Source organism: Budorcas taxicolor, chromosome 2, assembly GCF_023091745.1.
Source record: "Budorcas taxicolor isolate Tak-1 chromosome 2, Takin1.1, whole genome shotgun sequence".
NCBI lineage: Eukaryota > Metazoa > Chordata > Mammalia > Artiodactyla > Bovidae > Budorcas > Budorcas taxicolor.
Window position 1 is genome coordinate 137,934,222 of NC_068911.1, and position 23,033 is coordinate 137,957,254.

General features: G+C 40.5%; 1 protein-coding gene across 1 annotated transcript in view; it reads left to right on the forward strand.

The window, feature by feature from the left end:
* The window catches only part of PARD3B (par-3 family cell polarity regulator beta), a 1,141,780-nt gene that overhangs the window by 669,362 nt on the left and 449,385 nt on the right, over positions 1 to 23,033 (forward strand). Inside the window, exons 12-14 of the mRNA XM_052664164.1 lie at positions 5,359 to 5,529; positions 10,429 to 10,561; positions 17,568 to 17,667. Coding sequence (XP_052520124.1) covers positions 5,359 to 5,529; positions 10,429 to 10,561; positions 17,568 to 17,667 — 404 coding nt within the window. The remainder of the gene's footprint in view (positions 1 to 5,358; positions 5,530 to 10,428; positions 10,562 to 17,567; positions 17,668 to 23,033) is intronic.

Here is a 23,033-nt window from a genome sequence, read left to right on the forward strand (position 1 = left end):
GGCTGTAGTTGATAGGGTCACTATGAGTCGGACATGACTTGAAGCAATTTAGCACAGCGTAGCTGAGTCAAGTCGGACGTGACTGAAGCAACTTAGCAGCAGTAGCAGCTAAGAGTCGGACGCGACTGAGCGACTTCACTTTGACTTTTCACTTTCATGCATTGGAGAAGGACATGGCAACCCACTCCAGTGTTCTTGCCTGGAGAATCCCAGGGACGGGGGAGCCTGGTGGGCTGCTGTCTATGGGATTGCACAGAGTCGGATGCGACTGAAGTGACTTAGCAGCAGCAGCAACAACACAGAAAGGGGATATAACACTCAAACATCTTGTCTCCCAGTCCGGTCTCACTCCCCCTGCATTCAGTTCGGTTCAGTCCAGTCACTCAGTCGCATCCGACTCGTTGCAACCCCATGAATCACAGCATGCTAGGCCTCCCTGTCCATCACCATCTCCTGGAGTTCACTCAAACTCACGTCCATCAAGTTGGTGATGCCATCTAGCCATCTCATCCTCTGTCATCCCCTTCTCCTCCTGCCCCCATTCCCTCCCAGCATCAGGGTCTTTTCCAATGAGTCAACCCTTCACATGAGGTGGCCAAAGTATTGGAGTTTCAGCTTCAGCATCATTCCTTCCAAAGAACACCCAGGGGTGATCTTTAGAATGGACTGGTTGGATCTCCTTGAAGTCCAAGGGACTCTCAAGAGTCTTCTCCAACACCACAGTTCAAAAGCATCAATTCTTCGGTGCTCAGCCTTCTTCACAGTCCAGCTCTCGCATCCACATGACCACACTGGAACCTGGTTAGGGCTGATGAGACTTGAAATCACCCCAGGACATGGAGAAGACCTAAATCTTATACCAGTTTTTATTTGTCCTAATGTGCCCAGAGGAAGTTTTTATCTATTTTTATTCTGTTCTCTTTTCTCTTTTTCTTCCTCTTTGGGAACTTTCTTTACTTCCTCCTAGCTTAAGGATAGAAAAGAGTTGATTCCAGGGGTTGCAAAAAGTAAGGGATGTAATTGTGGTCTTTTGGTTAGGGGTCTGATGGTCAAAAAAGTAGAAAGAAAAGTGTCTTTGTTCAGGCTGCTTAAAGAAAATTCCATAAATTGGGTAGCTTTTAAATGGCAGCACTTTATCCCTCATAGTTCTTGAGTCTGAAGTTCAAGATCAAGGTGCTGCAGAATCCATCTGGTGAGAGGTGCTTAATAGTCAGCTGTCTTTTTCTTGCTGTAACCCTATATGGCAGAGAGGACAAGACATCTGTCTCAGGACTCTTTTATAAGGGCGCTAATTACCTTCCAGATGCCCCCTAATATCTTCATGTTAGGGGTTAGGATTTCAACATATGAATTTGAGGAAAACACATTCAGTCCATAGCAGAAAGGGCATTGGTTTTTCCTTCAACGAATGAAAGAGTGATCTAGATTAGGATAAGATAAATATCCTAGAATTACTGGGTAACATACCTGGATAGTTGAAATCACTCATGTGAAATCAGTTGAGGAGAGTCACTATTCTCCTGCTGAAGTACATACTTAAACATAATACTGAAAGAAAAAAATAAAACCATAAAAAGCTACCTTTCTTGGTAAAAAACTGTTGCAAAGTGGAATTGTCATTGTTGTTTAGTCTCTAAGTGGTGCCTAACTCTTTCGTGACCCCATAGACTGTTGCCTGCCAGGCTCCTCTGCCCATGGGATTTCCCAGGCAAGAATACTGGAGTGGAGTGGATTGCCAGTTCCTTCTCCAGGAGATTTTCCCAATTCAGGAACTGAACCCACATCTCCTGCCCTGGCAGGCAGATTCTTTACCACCAAGCCACCGGGCAAGTCCCACAGAGCAGACCAGTCATACGCAATTGTGATCTTTGCTGAGTTTGAGTAATGAGCTCTTAACTAAATTGACTTCATTTTAAATGAAGACTAGACATGGATACACTCTGTGTGTGTGTGTGTGTATGTGTGTGTGTGTGAGGGTGTGTAGGAGACATCTGGTGTCATATGGTTCTCTCTGGATTTGAAAGTCTTTTTTCTTGAAGCATGACCCCTTGAGGGACTAGTCATTGTCATCTATTAGAACACAATGGGTAGTGAATAGGGAATGCTGAGAAGTCAGGACTTGGACTATTTAATCCAGCTCTGACCTTAACTAGCTGAGCAAGTTCGAATCTATGTGGAAGTACCTTCTCTTTAGAAGAGGAATTCAGTAAATGGTTTCTTATCCTCTGTGTATATCACATTATTTATCTATAAACGGAAGCATTTGGACAAGATAATCTCTAAGGACCCTTCCAGTTCTTAATTCTAAGATTATCTTCTCAATGTTAGGACAATGTGGTGCTTACTGGCACCACCATTAATGAATTTACCCATCGTTTATCTTATAAAGGGAAAGCAAAAACCAATAGCAACGAGCCAGCTAAGCCTTAAAAGGAGAGTATGTGGATTTTTTTATCATACCCGCAGCTCTGCAGTGATGCTTGCAATGAATGTGAATGTCTTAAAAAAAAAAAAAAAAGAGTTGCCCTGGGCTGACCTGACCTGCCTTATTGTTTGGACTTGCATACAGCAAACACGGTCTACTTTAATGTAGCTATGTATGCTTGAGACTCGGAATATAGCTAAAAATAGAAATCTGTACTTAATACTTGTTGGTAAGAGATTATCCTACATAAAAATCATTTTTTTTCTATCTCCTTATCTCTTACTTACTTCTTCACTCAGACCTTGCCTCATACTCCACAGAGGTTTACAGGAAGTTACCAGGTGGCTCTCACTCAGATTTCATTCCCTCAATTCTGCAAGTGCCCATTAAGTTTCAATCTTTATCTTTCTTCTTCCTGTCATAGAGGATGAGGTGTCCTGCCAAGACTAAGCGTCTACAGGTCCAGCACTCGACCTCATTTCCTGTTCACAGGGCTAGGATCCTGATCCAACTTTTGTGCTTCCTCCCCATCTTTAAAAACCACACATCTGTTTCCAGTCCTCCCCAAAACATTTTTAGTGACCCTCCCAACTGCCTGTGAAAGGTCCAGCCCAGGAGTCCTGCTTCCATTAAATGCCACAATAGAAGAGCGTAATTCCTAAAGTGTTTCACTTCATTTGTACACAGCCATTAAAGTGACTTCCATTTGACCCCATTTCATGTAGCCTTAATCTTATCCTTTACGTGCCTCTCTCACCATTAGATAACAGAAATGAAGCGATTTCTTTTGTGTTTGGCCTTTCCTGTAAATCTCATTTCCAGATTTGCTCCAAATTATGGGAAAGATTAAGTGGAGTGGGAAAACGAGAGGAAGGCAGAAGACATTAGGCTCTGTTGAGGCAGGGCAGTCAAGTTTTACAGCTTGATTTTTACCCCTGTCAAATTCGAGAGGGCATGGCCTCCACCACCATGGGCTGACACCCTCTGCAACAGGAGGCATGGGCAGTGCATCCCCACGAGGGCATCCGTGCCCCAGAACAGCTCTCATCACTCTCCCCCTTTCCCCAGCTGTCAGCAGAGGAACTTCCTCTGACCACTGCTGCTGCATTAGTCAAAATTCATCAACTTGTCCACAGGATTTCTCTCCCAAATCTGTATGGCTGCCCTACTGTTCATTATATGTCTGGTTTTCTCATTTCTTAGGAAAGTTCTTTTTTCATTTTACATTTCATTCTGTTCCTTTGAACTTGGGTCCCAGATACTTCTAACTGCAAAAGTTGAATACTCCCCTCTACCTGTTTTAGAGTGTACAACTGTAGTCTAGAGATGAAGAGCCAAGGAAACCCTAGTACAGAAACTAAGAAGAACCAAGGTTCATGAAAACTGAACTTAGGTCGATTATCTCTGACTCTCTTTTGTGACCTGCAGCACCTAACATCACTTTCCTGCCTCAGTTTCCTTATTTGTAAAATGTGAGCAAAAGCATTAATCTGTCTAGCTTCTTGAGTTCTATAAGAGCTATAGATAATTCATGGAAGAACTACCATGCTCACCAACTGTTATTTCTGCTAAATGTATTAGCAGCAGCACCAGCATCATGACATTCCTAAAACTGCATCTGTGCCTCACAGCAAGAACTTCCTACCCTAGAAACAGGTATAACTCATGTCCCTAATCAGACTGTCAGTATTTAAGCATATTTTCTCCCAGATTGTCTGTTGAGGGAGAAGTGTGTACTGTGATCCCCAGAAGTTATTTTGTAGGTAGAGATGGTGATCCCCAGAAGTTATTTTGTAGGTAGAGATGGTGGTAGCTACCACCATCGACTCCAGGGACATTTCTAGCTGAAGATGACTAGTGCCTGGAGGTGATTTGGACTGCAAGGAGATCCAACCAGTCCATTCTAAAGGAGATCAGCCATGGGATTTCTTTGGAAGGAATGATGCTAAAGCTGAAACTCCAGTACTTTGGCCACCTCATGAGAAGAGTTGACTCATTGGAAAAGACTCTGATGCTGGGAGGGATTGGGGGCAGGAGGAAAAGGGGACGACAGAGGATGAGATGGCTGGATGGCATCACTGACTCGATGGACGTGAGTTTGAGTGAACTCCGGGAGATGGTGATGGACAGGGAGGCCTGGCGTGCTGCGATTCATGGGGTTGCAAAGAGTTGGACACGACTGAGCGACTGAACTGAACTGAGAGGTGATTTAGACTAGAATCTGGGCCGCTTATCCACGTGCCAGAGTTCCCAGTTCTCTGCGGTATGTGTTGTTTCTTCCTGAAGGTGCTGGGTGAAAGTGCTTATCAGCCAGAGACTCCTCACAAAAGGCTTGACAGTCCCCTTTGTCAAGACTTTCCTCTAGAAAACATAGTACCAGATTGGACCTGCATTACACACTTCTGCGTTCTTTTGCAGACTAGCAACTTTTTGTTGCATTAGAGAAAATAACATGACAAGTTTCTTTTCACAGCACTATTCAATAGAGCTAGCTATGAGATCCATTACTGTTGCCAAGCATGCAACATTTAAGCGTGGTGTCTCTCTGTGCCTGAAAATGCAAGCAGTATGGCCACTGTCTTTTGCTTCTAAACCCTCTTTCCTTGAGTCAGCAACGTGGTAGCTTCCAGAGCTAATGGCAAAATCAGGTTAGCCTAGCACACTTGCCACAGGTTTAGGTAAGAGATATTATACAAATGTCTAAGTTATTGTAGTTCCGGACTCTAAGATTTCTAAAGGTCACTTTCACACAATTCATTATTAATATTTGTGACTATTTGATAAAATCCAGAACCTTTTTCTTCTGTGGAAAATAACTCATCCCTAATAGCTGACTTTTTTTCTTTATTTTAAACTTGCACTTTTGCCTGACAGTCACATGTCATCACCATGCTTTTCTCTGCTTAATACTGTTTTTCTTACCTCCACCCTAGGATGGCCGTCTGCGGATGAATGACCAGCTGATTGCGGTTAATGGGGAATCTCTTCTGGGAAAGTCCAACCACGAAGCTATGGAAACACTTCGACGATCCATGTCCATGGAAGGAAACATCCGAGGGATGATCCAGTTGGTGATTCTGAGGAGGCCAGAGAGACCAATGGAGGTGATGCAGATTGTTATTTCCCTGTGCAAACTGCCCAAATGGCCACCAGGAAACTCACACTTCACTAGTATGGTAGCTAAGCTCATACTGGTTTCTGAAATTAGAAAAATATGCACCTAGAGGTGCTCTGATGGGATTATGTGGCAAATAGATGGTTATATATTTTAGGTGTAACTAGAAGGTATAAAAATGTACATATAAATTAAGTCATTTATCCAGTATAACAGGTCCATAATTTCTAATTTTTCCCCAGAAATTCCTAGAGCTCTGGACGTTATGAATTACACTTTATTCATATTAGGATCATTAAAGCATATAACATGCTTATATACTTTTTGGATGATGTGCTAGCATTGTCCATACCTTATTAGGTTCCTAATAAGATGTCTATCATGCTTACTGTGAAGATCATTATAATGCAATTAGCTCTCTATATTCTTCCCTGCAATGTGTGCTTGGGTAATACAAATCTGGGGCTTCCCTTATGGCTCAGTGGTAAGAATCTGCCTGCCAGTGCAGGAGCCATGGGTTCAGTCCCTGGGTTGGGAAGATCCCATGGAGAACATGGCAACCCACTCCAGTATTCTTGTCAGGAAAGTTCCATGAACAGGGAAGCCTGGTGGGCTACAGTCCATGGGGTCTCAAAATAGTCAGATACAACTTAGCCACTAAACAACAACAAATACAGATCTGCAACTTAACTAATTTAAAATTTGATCTATAAAACGAACTTCTTGTTTCATATTATTACGTATACTTTAAATATTTTTGAAATCTATTTATTTAAATCTATTTATTATTTATTTATGGAGTTTTTAATGTAAGAAATACTTTTATGTATGCATGAAGTATAAACAAAGTATTATTGAATGCTGATATTGCTAAGTATTTCACTTACATACAGTTATATTTATATAATATTATATTTTACAATTATATATTATATCAATTATGTTTATCATAAAGTATTCCTAAAACATTATTTTTGCTAATATACAGGTAATAGTTATTAAATTCTCTTACAAATTATTTTAAGAAAAGATAAGAAACAAGTTGATAATAGTTAAGAGTTGAGAAAAACATCAGAAAATCACATATATATTCTCTAAGGACAAATAATGTTTGTGTGATATATTGATACAAGAAGTTAAAATAGAATCCTATTAAAACACTTAGTTTTAATAATAAATTCAACTTAAAAATTGTGACAGATTTTCACATTAAGAATAGAAGGTAGTTGGGACTCATAGTGGTTAAAAGTTTGGACTCATAGTGGTTAAAAGATTGAGCTGGGTCATTTCCTGGCTATGTAAAGACATACATAGTTGAATGCTCAGGACTTGTAGATAGCGATATTCTTGTCTGTCTTATCCTTTCATATATCTTCATTTACTAGCACCTAGGTGCTCTTGCCTGGACAATCCCATGGATGGAGGGGCCTGGTGGGCTGCCATCTATGGGGTCACACAGAGTCGGACACGACTGAAGCGACTTAGTAGTAGTAGCAGTAGAAAGCTGGGCTTCCCTGGTGACTCAGATGGTAAAAAAATCTGCCTGCAGTGCAGGAGGCCCAGGTTCGATCCCTGGGTCAGGAAGATCCCTTTGAAAAGGAAACAGCAACCCACTCCAATATTCTTCCCTGGAGAATTCCATGGACAGAGGAGCCTGCCAGGCTGCAGTCCATGGGGTCACAAATAGTTGGACATGAGTGAATGACTAACGCTTTCACTTTCAGTAGACAGTTATTATACATTGTGTAATAAATGAATAAAAGTTTCATATAAGGCCTACTTCATCTGAGAGGATAAACTGAAGTAAACTTAGCTGTATCTTCTATGTTAGTCACTCAGTCATGTCCAGCTTTTTGCGACCCCATAGATGGCAGCCCACCAGGCTCTGCCGTCCCTAGGATTTTCCAGGCCAGAATACTGGAGTGGGTCGCCATTTCCTTCTCCAGGCTGTATCTTACTTTGTTACATTATCGGCTATTGGAAAGAAGGAACTGTACCTTTTTACTCTTCTATACATAACCTTGTAAATGTTAAATAAATGTAAATTGGCAATTACTGAAGACTATATATAATGAGCCAACTCATTTTCAACATTTGTGTCTGCTTAAGTGACATAGAGGTTTCCATGAATATTTAATAGATTTTACTTATGTACACAGTCATAATACCCTTATCTCTTGCTTCCTACTATGAGAGAATCAGCTCCTTTTTAGTTGAATTTCATTCTTACTCTGGAGCCCTAGACCTCCGTGGAACCCAGCTGTCGGAGGCAGGTACGGAGTATGGTCTGTGGGCCCCACCCCTTCCATGCATCTGTGTTTTAAATCTCCCTTAAGATGTCTTGGAGCAAAGAATTCTCAACCAAAAGAAAATACACTCCTCAAGATTTCCATATCTGTGCAGAAGTAAAAGATAGCAAATGAAAAAAAGAAAAAGAGAAATGAACACTGCTAAAAGAGTTCGCTCCCCACTTTTCATCTTCCCTAGTTTCCTGTCTTTCTCTCCCATATATGAATGCCTAGTGGATAAATGCTCATTGTTTTGACTCAACAAGTTGACATTTTATTATTTGCGTTCTCCTTTACCACAGGTATTTTCATTGTAATTCTCATGTTCTGGGCTGGGCTGACAATTATTCCCTCAGGAGCAAGTGCTAAGCCTTCGGTTTGTTGCCCATCTTCAGAAGTGTCCTGTTGATATGGTTCACTAGGAAATCAATTAGGAATAAGAAATGGGACAAAAAACAATTTTTATGAGGACATTTAAACAAGATTCATTTTTGGTTTCCCTAATATTTACATGCTTTCCATGGGGGATGAGCAGGCACTTGGCTCTCTCAGCTAGTGAGAATCTCTGTGGTACCCATGAAGAGTAAAGAGTGTTACTTTTTTTTTTCATATAGTGACAGCCGCCTAATGTACAGCTAATCTTTACTAAATTAAAAAAAAAAGCTGTGGCTATTTGATCTCCCAAATCTGTTTTACTGTGTCAGAGCATATGCTGTGTGCTCATGTGTTTGGAAGATTGTCCTCTGGAGCCGCAATCACCCTCAGGTATAATAAAAAAGAATCAGTAACCTAGAAAAAGGCCTCAGCACTGCTCATATATTCAGGAAAATCAATTAGGTTTGGAAAGAACACCAAAATGGTTACTTGAACATGATGTTGATATTTAAAAAAAGAAAAAAAAAGAAGATGCTACTTAAGAAAAGTCAAAATATATAGTCTTTATGGTATTTTCCCACATTACCCAGATGTACAAGATACGTAAACAGTTTTGATGAGAACCTTGTGAAGAATACATAATGAGCCCTTGATTGAATCAAAATTGTTTTAAACAGAAACATGTTTTTCAAAGGATGAGCTTGAGGTTCAATTGTAATTCTATTTGAGCCTAGAGACTTGGTATTAAAAAATGGGTTATGACCTGTTTTTTTCTTTTTCCTTCCCTCAAACATTTCCCTCCCCTGAGTTGTAAACTCAGCTTGGTAGAAGCAGAATATGTTTAAAAATCCATTATATTTTTTATTGGCTGGGACACTAATGGAAGGCTCCTCGACAGCTCTATTTTACAGGCTGAATACTTTAATTAGGCTGGTTACTGATCAGTTGTTGGGATATTGATTGTGTCATTTATCAAAGAACCAGGAAAGCAGCAAAAAAAATTTGTTGTTGTTGTTCTTGTTGTTAAAGCCCTTGCCAATATAAGGTAGATCCTACCTCACCTACCTGCCAGGGCTCTAGCTTAAATTTAGGAGTAGCTTGCACCAGGGTTGGTTGACTAGTGGTACAGTGGCAAAGGGCACCCCTGGGATGTGGAAAAAGTGTTATAAACCTTGACAAAAAGCAAAGGGCCTGCAGCAGCTGAAAACATCTTAATTATGAAGAATGTATGTGTTGAATGCTATGACTGTTTTAACTAGCAGGATACCGAGCTATTGTAACTAAAAGAGAGGAGTATAAATCAATGCATTATTTGGGTCAAATGCCCTTTTTCAGAAGGAAAGAGCTTTGGAAGATCAATTTTATGTTTCTGTTTAGGGGCATGTTCTTCTCACCAATGGTCAAGGGAATGGTCCTGAGATGGCTTTCAGTTTCCTTCTGTGAATCTATTAGAATGACATGTTATATGAACTCGAGCAAAACCCAGTTCTCTGTGCCTTGTTCCTCTTGAATAGCGGCTAGAACTCCTTGCAGTCAGCCCCTTGTAATGCCTCGGGGGCAGCTGGAGCACATGCCATATGGGGGCATGATTATGAAGATAGCAGTTTTAAGGAAACTGAATTTGTTTACAGACGGTCAAAATAGACGGGGGGAAATATGGTAAAAGAGAAAACTCTCAGGAGAACCACTGTCTGGCATTGTCACAGAAGTTTGTTATAGTTCCTGGCCGAGAAGCCTAGTGTCTGCAGTGGGGCTCTCCCGTGGCTTTTCAGTGGTAAACCTGTCTGGGTTCTGACTTGTCCTAAAGCATATGCACTTAGTCGCCAAGCGGGGAAGAGAGAGAGAGGAGAACCATCTGGTTGGCAGAGAAACACCCTTGGCATGAACTGTATTCTTATGTTGACATTACCACAAGCTGCACTCCCAGATGGAAGAAAATGTGAAAGAAGACAGTTGTAAGTGGCGGGAAAGAATCATAAAGTTAATCCCCTTTCATACTGGCTATCAGCACTCCTAAGCCTTAACACCACAATGTCAGTAGTTTTTATTTCCTGCTCAAAGATGTTTTAACTGATAGGAACATTTTGATTTTCCACTGTCCAGGATTTCCATGCCAGAGAATCTTGAAAAATTATTTGAAAGTTGATCATTCTTTGACTTTGCTTTCATTGACAGAGTTGGGACATGTTACAAAAGTGAATGTAATTCTTGTTTTCATTCCTTAGGAGCCTGCAGAATGTGGGGCATTTTCTAGGCCCTGCTTTGAGAACTGTCAAAATGCTGTATCCACCTCCAGGAGAAATGATAATAGTACCTTGCATCCATTTGGCACGTACAGTCCACAAGACAAACAGAAAGGTAAGGTTCTCTACTGAAAATTATCTACTGTAAGTGGTGTGAGAAAACACGAGAGTGTTTATTAAAAAAAAAAAATAAGAAGAACAAAGGGGAATTAATTAGACCAAGTGCAGACTTCGTTACTCTGAGTCGTGAGCACTGAGAGATGGGTGGGGGAGCTGACTCACAAGTTGTGAAGCAGATTCCTGGCATTGCCTCCAGTTTAAGTGACAGTTTCTGTGCTCGCTGCCCCAAACATAGAGGGTTATGTATAAAACAAACCATGCCTGCAGAAACAAAATGACAAACCATTATTTTTGTTTAAGAATCTTTAATATATTGGAAGTTACCAAGTGTAAATAACAATTCAGCTCACAATATATACGGACTGGTATTAAACCATGGAGTGATCATAGCACAATTTGCAGATTTCTGCTTATTTTTGAGTGGTAAATGCCATGAGCCATGACCAGGATTATCTTGTCCATGTCACATTTCTAGTGGAGTTTTACATGTAAAAGCCTTAGATTTTCCTCTTTCTGTTTTCAAAAATTATGCTTTAGGCCACCAAGAAATTTATTCCCCTGCTTCTCCTTTCAGTTTAGTAACTTTTATTTTTTTGGTACTACAAAAGCAATAGATATTCATGACAGAATGTTAAGAGAAAGGCAAGAAAGAGAAGATTTAATATTTCTCGTGTGTATGTGTGCTAAGTTGCTTCAATTGTGTCTGACTCTTTGTGACTCTATGGACTGTAGCCTGCCAGCCTCCTCTGTCCATGGGACTCTTCAGGCAAGAATACCAGGGTTGGTTGCCATGCCCTCCTCCAGGGGATCTTCCCAACCCAGGGATTGGACCCACATCTCTTATGAGAAACTGACTTGACTTTCTGTCAAATCAAGAAACACTCAGTATGTCTTTTCCCATCTTAATACAATTAAATTTTTTTTTGACAAAGCAGGATCTCCTTATGAGTCCTTCTGTCACAAAGGCAGGAAGAATCTAGGTAAGGAACAGCAGGTTCCCCTCACACCAGAAGTGCCTTCTCTTCTCTTGACCATGTCCAAATAATGATCAAGAATGTTTCCAGCCCTTATGTAACTTGACTGGCATTTAATTCTCAAGCATCACGTGGTCTAGTAACAATCCAAATTCAGGGTTTTATTCCTTGTTGCACCAGTGATGTTCAAAGGAACTTTGGACACATTCCCTCCTATCTTGTTTCATTTTCAGTGCTCATAAAATATCAATGTTGAAGTGATAATTACGTGGTATATTTTTAGAGGACATTGAGATGCTCAAGGAAATGGGATAATATCTCTAGGAAGGCTGGCAAAGGCAAACATAATGAAACTATAAAACTAGTTAAAGTGTAAGGATACACCCAGAAAAAAAAATATTTTAAATAATAAAATCCATTCAAAACACATGCTGAAAATAAGATGCAGTAATACTTTGGAACTTCAGTAGAATGTTCTGAGTTTGTATTTCCCTGAATAATGAGAGTCCTTTAGGCACAGAACCACTGGAAGGCTCTTCCTCCTGAGATGTGGATCCATGGTCCACCAGGTACCTGCTATACTTCCTCCTCCTACCTCAACTTGTCAAGGTAACATCAAAAATCCAGTTCTTTTAAAATTCCATTGGACATTATTTCTTAAGAAAGCACAGAAAATCCAAGTGAAAGTGAAGTCACTCAGTCGTGTCCGACCCTTAGCAACCCCATGGGCTGCAGCCTACCAGGCTTCTCCATCCATGGGATTTTCCAGGCAAGAGTACTGGAGTGGGGTGCCATTGCCTTCTCCATATCAAAGCATAGACTTGTTAAATTTTAACTGTAATAGGCCAGTAGATGGAATGCTGTTACTTTTTATAGCTTATTGACTGAAAGAGGATGCTGTAGAAGAATATTGTGCTCATCACTTCTTTGTAGTATTAATAACATTTTCAGTTTTGAGAACCATTGAGAGTTCCTGAGTTTCAGATGCACATGAGGTGGTCATAGGCCACTGAGACTCATGAAACATGAGTGATGTTGACTTGCCACCACCCATGTTTCTAAGGAGCTCCTTTAGAAAAACAAGATGGACTTGACAAAATGTAATGTCTAGTGAGGAGAGGAACTGTTACAGCCAAAACATTCACTTTTTTTTTTTCTTCCCTTCCTCCTTTCCTTTGTATATTTAAAAGTCCAATGTTGATATGCTGTGTTCCATCTATTTTTGTAATAATAGTACGTACCACCCACTGTTCTACTGTTATTTTATATATATATACATAATCCTGTCAAGCTGTTAGAGAGAAAAGGCATTCTTAGAACTAACATTTGTAGAAATTATAACACCAGAAAATTCACATTTGTGTTGGAGAATTGCTTGCAGTGCCTGCAGTGGAATGAGTGTGGGACTCCAGGACGGGAATAATGATGGAGGTTGTCTCCCAGGGGTTCACTATAAAATCCGATTAGGCATTTGAATGGCAATGAAGTGCACACACACTACCTTTTCTGAAGACTCTTTCTGGCAAATCTCACCCTGGGCCAAGTAATAGCCGAAGTGCAGTTTACCTCTGGTTTGTTCTTTCCTCTCCTTCCGTTGTTCTCATCTCCCTTTTGTGCTCTATTCCTGCTTTTAGCTCATGAGAGCTCCAGCCCTTACCCCAGGCACTTGTGGCCCCAAGTCGGCCAGGATCACCCACTGAGGTCTTCTCAGGCCTTTCACCCATACTCCAAACCAGATGTTTTAATTCTGTATCCTGTCCCACTGAATCCATGTGCCTCGGGGTCCATTGAAGAGACACATAATAGTGTGATTATGTACAATATGTCCCCTCCTGGGAACTTGCATGTATCCACCCCCCAGTAGCATGTAAGGCACTGCCTCTGCAGTGATGATCAGAAATTGAATTATACTTTTCAACTTGACTGATGATTATGGGATAACTTCATTGTGTAGAATGTGCTAGGCTGCAACGATGAACACAATGTTGTTATTGTTCTCAAGAATAGTCTAAAGCAGAGGTCAGCAGACTTCGTCTGTAAAGGGCCAGATAATACATTTTAGGCTTTGTGGACCATAGGATCTCTGTTGTAGCTCCTCACCTCTGCCACAGAGGTGCACGAGCAGCCATAGACAGTACGTTCATGAACGTGTTCAGTGAAAGTTTATGTACGAAACCAGTTGGTAGGCTGGTTTGAGGCCAAGGCCATAGCTTGCTGCTGCTGCTGCTGGCATGAACTCTTTTGTCCTTCTTTTCTGATTTGGCCCTTGCAGAATGGATCCTATAAAACGAGTCACAACAATAAAAGATAGAGATTAAAATAAGGGTCATTTGGTCATAAATGAAGTAGTAACTAGATGTACAGTGTTTTACAGGCAATACGTAAAATATCCATCAAGACTTACCATGTATATTCAGTGGGATACAGAAATACTGTTTTTAGGAGATAAGAATTCTAGATTTTCACGATGATAAAGAGCTTAACAAAGGTGTTTGGATGAAGAGGAAAAAAAAATTCTTTCTTTACAGTGAGTGGATCTTTTGTTAAAAAGTACCAAGGATAATCACAACATTGTTGATCAACTATGCTCCCATATAAAGTAAAAAAGTTAAAAACAAAAAAACTACCAAGGATAAAGAGTCATCAAAGAAAACACATCTGCACCTATCATTACTTTAAAAACACGTAGATTATTCATGTGAATAAAATAAAAATTGAAGTTAATGATCATAATCAACTTGAAGTAGCCAGAGGAGATGCTAAAGAAGAAGAATGAGAGGTGAAAGAGGAGGACGTGGATGAATTTATCTGTGGTGCAGTAAGAGAAATAAATATAGACAAGTAGATGATAGATTGATAGCTCATTGCAAAAGCAGCACATGGTAAATGTTACACAAGAATTAGTTTCTGTAATATTAACAGATAAACTGAAAGTGTCAGTGGATAAAGATAGTGAAGATGTATTTCTTGCTCATATCACAGCCCAGCGAGAATTGAGGGACCTGGGCTCTTTCCATTGGAAGCTGGCCATCTTCCGGTGCCTCATCCACTTATGGTTGCAGCAGGCACATGGGAAAGGGGGAGAAGTTGCATGTACCCTTTCTTAAGCATTGAAACTGGACACAACATTGACCATAGTAACTTACTTTCTATTGTCCAGAACTGGTCTAGTTATAAACAGGGGTGGAAAATGGGGTTGATGCTCTAGATGTGTGCGAGGAAGAAAGGAAGACCATAGATACTGGGAGCACTAGAATTCTCTGCCACTGTTGTAAAAATACCAACAGATCCCAGAAACCAACAGTGAAGGTTTCATAGAAAAGGTGATATTTGAGGTGGACCTGGGGAGAAGGGTGGGACTTTTAATGGACGAAATGGGTTTTGCAATTATATGAGCAAGTACACTGGGGTAGAAAAGCCTGGCCTTGGAGTCTAGAATTGTAAATGGTCTCTAGTGGCTAATGTGTAATAGATAAAGTTAACTGCCAGGGACAGAGACTTTTATACTCTAGGCAGCTGTGTGCAACTGAAAATTTTTTTAGCAGGCAGTTACATGATCACAGCTATGTTTGCCACTAGTGAAAAAATGAACTGAGAAGTTGAGGATTAAAGATTAGAACTAATAGAAAAGATGTGGTCCCCATATGTCCTTTATTCCAATTTACCTTGTAGACCTTCTGCTCTGTGTGCATGTGTGCTAAGTTGCTTCAATCGTGCCCAGTTCTTTGTGACCCTATGGACTATAGTCTGCCAGGCTCCTCTGTCCATGGGATTCTCCAGGCAAGAATACTGGAGTGGGTTGCCATGCCCTCCTTCAAGGGGTCTTCCCGACCCAGGAATCAAACCTGAGTCTCTTATATCTCCTGCATTGGCAGGTGTGTTTTTTTTGTTTTTTTCTTTTTCCCTTTTTTTACCACTAGCACCATCTCTCAAAAAATCTTTGACTGCCTGACTGCTGCATATTACCAGGTCACTGGAGGTGGAGGATAGTGCTGACTGCTTTGTTCTTTGCACTTGTGTACTCTGATCATCTGACTTATCAGATTGCTGCTTCAAGTCTCATTTTCAGGGATATTTCAGCAGTGCTAGAACTGCCTCCATTTTATACTAGTCTGTGATGCAGAGCTTTGAACAAGTCCTTCCCTGGTGTATTCACAGGGTTCTCCAGAGAAACAGAACCAGTGGAATGTATCTGTGAGCATATGTTATGTCTCTCTGTGTGTGTATTACATACACATACATATGTAGAGATTTATTGTAAGAGATTGGGTAACATGATTATAGAGGACGGCAAGTCCCAAGACCTGCAGGGTGAGTGGGCAAGCTGAGACCTACAAGAAAGAGCCAGTGGTATAGCCCTGTCTGAAGGCCGGCAGGATCAAGAACCAGGAAGAGCCAGGGGTTCAGTTTGAATCCAAGGGCAGGAAAAAGCCAGTGTCTCAGTTTGAAGGCAGTCAGGCAGGAAGAATTCTCTCCTACTTAGAGGAAGGTCAGCCTTTTTGTTTAGGCCATCAACAGATTGGATGAGGCCCACCCACATAGGGGCAGTTGCTCAGTGGTAAAGAATCCACCTGCACTTCAGAAGCTGCAGGAGACTGAGATTCAATCCCTGGGTTGGGAAGATCCCCTGGAGGAGGACATGGCAACCCATTCCATAGTCTTGCCTGGAGAGTCCCATGGACAGAGAACCCTGGTGGGATGCAGTCCATACGTTCACAGACTCAGACATGACTGAAGCGACTGAGCATGTGTGCAAACCCACATACAGGAGGGGTGCAATCTACTTTGTCTGCTGATTTCAATGTTAATATCACTCCAAAACAACTTCACAGAATACCGAGTGTCTTGGCACCCTGAGCCCAGTCAAGTTTACACATAAAATTAACCATCAGACCTGGTGTGCGGGCAGGTCAAAGCAGATTGCTACCAGCAGCATTTCTCAAGGACAAAGAGATTATTTCCTTGTTCCATCAATAGAGTCAACTTTCTACTAGTATCTCACTATAACAGATCCATAGCAAGTTTATGGTGTACAGATTAATAATCCTTTTTTTTTTTTACTTATTGGCACTTGTTTTTAAATCACTGTTTGAATATGCACTGTCTTATATAATCCTTGTGCTCTTCCAGTGAAAGTATTCATATCCCTACTATGTAGATTTAAAAACCAAAGTTTATAGAAGTTGAGTAGTTTTCCCAAGTTCATACAGCATAACAGGCCATGATTGGAAATATGCAGTTTTGCTGCACAAACCATACTCTTAACCATTATGCATACAATTTTTTCATACATTATTTAATAATTTCTTTGTTGATAAGAGTTAAATAATACTTAAGGCTAAGCTCAATGTGTGATACACAGGAAGATCTCAAAAATCCTCACTTGTTATTAGTTGTAGTATTCTATTTACTTTTCATATAAAATGGACTGAGAAGTAAACAGTTTTTGTGGGTAGGAAAACCAGGATTCAGACCCCAGTCTTCTGCTCCCTAGGCCCCAAACTCAGGGTTTTCCAATAAAATGGAGATGCAAGAATTTTTTTTTTAAACCTCTACAGTGTCTAAACGGTGAGTAGATATACTGTATCTCATGATTTTTTAAGTACTTTTTGTCGCTGAGGCCAATGCTTAAATCACCATCTAATCCACAGCATTCATTACAGAGTCTTGTTTACAAAAATGTTAAGTCATTTTAAAAAATGGCTTGTTAATCTTCTACAAATCACAAGTAATGAATATGTGTCAGCCTTCTTGAGATGGGAAAATGTAGTTAAGATGCACAGACTTCACTTGCCAGGGGTTCCCAGCGGGTCACCAGCGTAAAAGCATATTAGCAGGCTACGATTTCTTCGTACAGGCTGTATTAGTGCACATATGAGTCCTTCAGTTCTGTATGAGGACTTATTTATTTCATGGTTGGTTTCTGTGTTGGTGAAAATTATGTCTGAGAGATGGACTGAAACAAAACCAGGCACCAAATAGTTTTGCCTCCAGTTTCCTACAGCTTTATTTGTTCTCTGTTTATAGACCTATTGCTTCCCAATGACGGATGGGCTGAGAGCGAAGTACTACCTTCTCCCCAACCACATCCCGTTCTGGAATTGGGCCTTGAAGATTACAGCCACAGGTATCGATAAAATGATATATCGTAAATGTTCCCTGTTATGGTTTTTCTGGGAAAACCCAGCAACCTTATTTTACCTCTGTTTCTTTCCAGAATGGAAATCTCATAGTATCTATAATTCCTTTCCAGTGAAAACTTCTTATAGCTAATATTGACACCTCAGATGGTTCATTTTCACTTCCTGAAATTTGAGATTCCTCATATGTTATTAAAATATATGGGAAAATTGTTGAATCTTTTTACCAAGTTAAAAAACTAGAGAGATGGAACTCAAAAAAAAGTTATATGCGAGGGTATAAAACAAAACTGAGAAGACATAAAGCTCCTTTTTTTTAAATTTGTAATTGGCAAATTCTAAAGGTATCGTAAAAATATATGTTCCAAGAAAGTTAATGGAATCTAAAAATTAAAGCAACAGCATATGTAACCTAAACTATTGAAAAGAATGCCCAATGTTATATCCATTCTGTAATAGAAACAAAAAAATCAATAATGTTTAGACTCACACAAGCATGAGAAAAAGAGATTTACTAAGCATACACACCATTTGACTACTAGAATTCAGAGATTTTGTTCTTCTGATGAGTTTTAAAAATCATTAACTTGTCCCTTTGCTATTTTCTATATTTATTATGGCTGTTAAAAATTGGATATTTTATTCCATTGTTGCCCCATGGTAATCCTGTGAGATTTTTTTCATTTATCTTGCAGCAAGGCTGGTTTCATCACTATTATGTTTTTTATTACAATCTGCTAAAAATAAAACAATGCAAGAGTATAGCTACCTCTGTTAGCCAAAAGCTTACCTATATTTAGCTATCTCCTATTCCTACATTTCTGAAGTCAAGTATCTTACTCAAACACAATTTCTTGAACTAGACTGATAATCATAATAATGTTCTTCTAGATCAATATCTCTGGGGGTTTCTTGAGCAAAAATCTGGACATATTTGATTTTGCTTGTTTATTTCCATTGCCTGCCTTTAGTCTGAATCAACAATGTCAGTTCGGTAGCATTAAAAAGTCCCCTGATGAAAATAATTTCACTCACCTACCTTACTGTTTATCCAGGGTATATGCACAAAACTGCTAGAATAATGCAGAGATAAATCCCATATAAACCTGTCATGATATATTTATAATAAATATTTATTTGGTCTTAATCCCATTTCTGGCACTGACCCCTAAAAACCTTGAAATTTCCCAAGTATTGAGAGTGATAAAGGTGTCTTATATAAATGAAGTGGCTTTTGGAAGCATCTAAGGAAGGAGACTGGTTGCCAGTGGAGCCAGTCTTGTGCTGAGAGGGTTGGAACTTCAATCCCATCTAGAGAAATGGGCCTTGAATCAGTTGACCATGGCCAATAATTGAATCAGTCTTGCCTTTGTAATGGGGGCTTCCCAGGTGGCACTCGTGGTAAGGAACATACCTCCCACCGCAGAAGACCTAAGAGATGAGGGTTCGATCCTTGGATCAGGAAGATGCCCTGGAGAAGGAAATATCAACCCACTCCAGTATTCTTGCCTGGAGAATCCCATGGACAGAGGAGTCTGGCGGGCTGTGGTTCATAGGGTTGCAGAGAGTCAGACACAACTAAAGTGACTTAGTGTGTAGGCACGCCTGTTTTATGAAACCTCCATAAAACCCCAGAATGACAGGGTTTGGAGACCTTCTGAGCTGGTAAATATGTGGAGATGTGAGGAGAGGGGTGCACTTAAGAGCACAGAAGCTAGGAGCCCCTTCCCAGATACTTTGCCTCGCACAGCTCTACATGAGGCAGTTCCTAAGTTTTATCCTTAAACAAGAAACCAGTGAGCTAGGAAGTAACATGTTTCTCTGAGTTCTGTAAAGTGAAAGTGAAGTCGCTTAGTTCAGTTCAGTCGCTCAGTCGTGTCTGACTCTTACGGCCTCATGGACTCCTCTATCCATGGGATTTTCCAGGCATGAATACTGGAGTGGGTTGCCATTTCCTTCTCCAGGAGCTCTGCCCAACCCAGGGATTGAACCCAGATCTCCCGCATTGTAGGAAGATGCTTTACCATCTGAGCCACCAGGGAAGATAGAGTTCTGTAAGCCACACTCAAGTTCTGATCAAACCCAAGGATAGAAAGGAAAGAGGTAGGATGGGCAGTTTAGGTTAGGAAAACCAAGTGAGGAGAGAGGGAAAATGCAGTGTGTTCAGTGTCGTGAAACATATAGTATCTGGGAAAGAAGTTATGGCAAGGGCATGGCCAGCCATTCTCCATGAGCACCGTGCTTCTCCAGAGAGCAGTGGAGAAGCACTGAAGGGTTTGAAGGTGGGAGGTGACGATATCACGATACATGAGTACAGTCGTGGAGGATAAATGGATAAGGAAAGCCATAGACAGGGATACTAGTCTGAAACCACCAGCAAGAGAAGAGAGGGGCTTGAAAAAAAGAAAGAGCAGCATAGCTGGAGAAGAAGGGACAAAGTCAAAGAGATTTTTGAAATGGAATGAACAAATCTAAAGCTTTGAATCACTCAATCTCTCTTTCTCTCTCTCTGTCTCTCTCCCCCTCTCCCCACCCCCCTGGGATTCTGTGACCTATACCATCCTACAAGCTGCTGTGTTGCCTAGGTGACCAGCAGCCATGGGGATTTGGATGTGTGAAACTTAGAGTGAAGGAAGCCTTGGAAGGGAGCCAGGAGGGTTCAGCAAATGAGGCTGTCCTATCTTTAAAAAAAAAAAAAGAAAAAAGGTAAAAACCCTCTGAAAGGGAAAAGTAGTGCTTTAAGGGATGGAACCAGTCTTATGAAAGAGAAAACTTCTAATTCGCAAGGAGTGAAAAATTTCATCAGGCTAAATTTGTGCCTGTACTCTGAACCAAAATGAAATCAGGAATTTAAGTAACTTGTTTTTAGTGATATGGGCTTCCCAGGTGGCACTAGTGGTAAAGAACTCACCTGCCAATGCACGAGATGTAAGAGATGTTGGTTCATTCCCTGGATTGGAAAGATTCCCTGGAGGAGGGCATGGCAACCCATGTCAATAATTATTTGACAAAAATTGAGAATGTGTCTAAATTAAAAACATATGTGTGTGGGTGTGTATATTGGAGAAGGCAATGGCACCCCACTCCAGTACTCTTGCCTGGAAAATCCCATGGACGGAGAAGCCTGGTAGGCTGCAGTCCATGGGGCCACTAAGAGTCGGACACGACTGAGCAACTTCACTTTCACTTTTCACTTTCATGCTTTGGAGAAGGAAATGGCAACCCACTCCAGTGTTCTTGCCTGGAGAATCCTGGGGAGGGGGGAGCCTGGTGGGCTGCCGTCTATGGGGTCGCACAGAGTCGGACATGACTGGAGCGGCTTAGCAGCAGCAGCATGTACATATATATGAAAGAAATATATTATCTGCCATGATGTCTCAGAAAGAGATTAAGGCAAATCAACAGCAGAATGTGATTAGCTGTTCAGACAGCACTTGGTTATTCCCTATGTGTTCACAGTTCCTCTCCCTCTTGGTTCTCTCTCAGTTCTGTCTCTCCTTCTGTCTCTCTTCCCATACACGTGACCTACGTCTGCTCCTACTCATAGTAACCAGACACTGAAGATAATCCATGGCCCCCTGAGACTTTAGACACAATTATTTTGGCATGCCCTTCGAAACCTTCCCTTGCCTTTTAATTTCAGATAGTTCCCCTTGAACATTCATGGCAGGTCTTATAGGTCTTTCACATTCCTGATTCGTCACCATGTTTGGGACACTCGCGTATGTTTCATGCTACCCTTATTTATTCATTATGCGGCATCATCTGACATTGACTATCATTTCTCTTTGATAGATTCCCTGGTTGTTCATGCTGAAAACACAGTCTTTATCTAGGATATGCCTTTCGCCTGCTGTCAACTTGCGTCTTCCACTGCAGCCCACTCAGCCATGAGCACATGCTAACTGCTTTCAGAATTAAAATATGTCATATTTTATAGTTAATCATTATGTCACTGCCTCACACCAAAAAATTCCAATATGTAGCATAAAATTACAAACTGTTTTACTAGTCTAATGTTATTTTACTAGTCTAAGTTATTTTCCCATTAGTCAATTCAATACTACACACATTCAAATACAAGTTCATATTAGCTCTAACCCTACCATGCCTCATATTACACCTCCTTCCTTCCTTCCTTACATATATGCCAATCTGACATCGGCCTAATTTCCATTTTGTACCATGGCAAGAGAGGTCCTTTTATTGAAGGCTTTCAAAGGGTATACTTGTCCATGTTCAAAACAATGGTAACAGAAGTATATATCATCATGACTAATGTAATGGACATATCCAGGTTTGCCTGTGTTTATGTACATATAGATATATACATGCACATATATGTGAATATATGTTGCATTCATATGTACAAAGCAGCTTTTTATTTCTTTGATCATCTTTGATGGTATCTCTGCATCTGTACAAAAAATTCACTTTATTTAGACTGATCCTTACTTGATGTTACTATATTGCTGTCTTGTTTTTTCAATGGAGATGGGGTTAATTGTTTCCCAAGAGTTTGGGAAAATTTGAGTTCTTATTCTTAATTTGACAGATAATGCCTAGCTTGGTAAAGCATTCTAAAACAGTAAAGTGAATTAACCAAAACATTACACAGTTGGGTAGATTCCCATAGTCTGCCTTGAGCAGAGCTCTTTAAATGCAGCGTGATTTCTTTTAATGAGGAATATTCATGTTGTTCTAAATTTCCTCCCAAAAGGTTTTCATTATAACATGTGGCATATGTTTTGATTAACCCTTTAATTTTCTTTTATTTCACAACATGCACCACTCTGTTGAAATTAAAAAAAAAAAAAAAAAACTAACCTAAAATGCAAGCTGCATAAGAGTGTGTGTGAAACTGTACTAAGGGGTAAAGGAGGCAGTTCTGTGGAAGCAGGATCAGCAACAACCTGCATCCCAGGCTGGCCACCATTTTAGCCAAAGATCTTGCGGCTCTGGGAAATGTTCAAGTAGCCACAAGCTGGTCCTGACTTCGCCAGTGGCCAGCTGTTGTGACCTTGGAATGTCAGTCTCCTCTTTGGGCCTCAGTGTCTTACCTACAAGATGAAGAATTAGATGAGGTGACTTTAATGACTTCCAACTCTTCAATTCTCTGGTTGCATGAAGGCCATGAGTCTCTCTGACACTAAAACCGTATCATCACAAGAGATCAAAGGATGAAAAACTAAGTGCAAATAAATGTCGGATAACACATTTCAAGGCAAGTGCTTCCAAAACATCAAGGTTCAAAGGAAAGCTCATATTCACCATGGCGTCTCAGAATTCCTCTTTAAAGTGAACTAAAACAATTAAAATATTCTATTATGCCAGGCCAGTCAATAGCACTAAT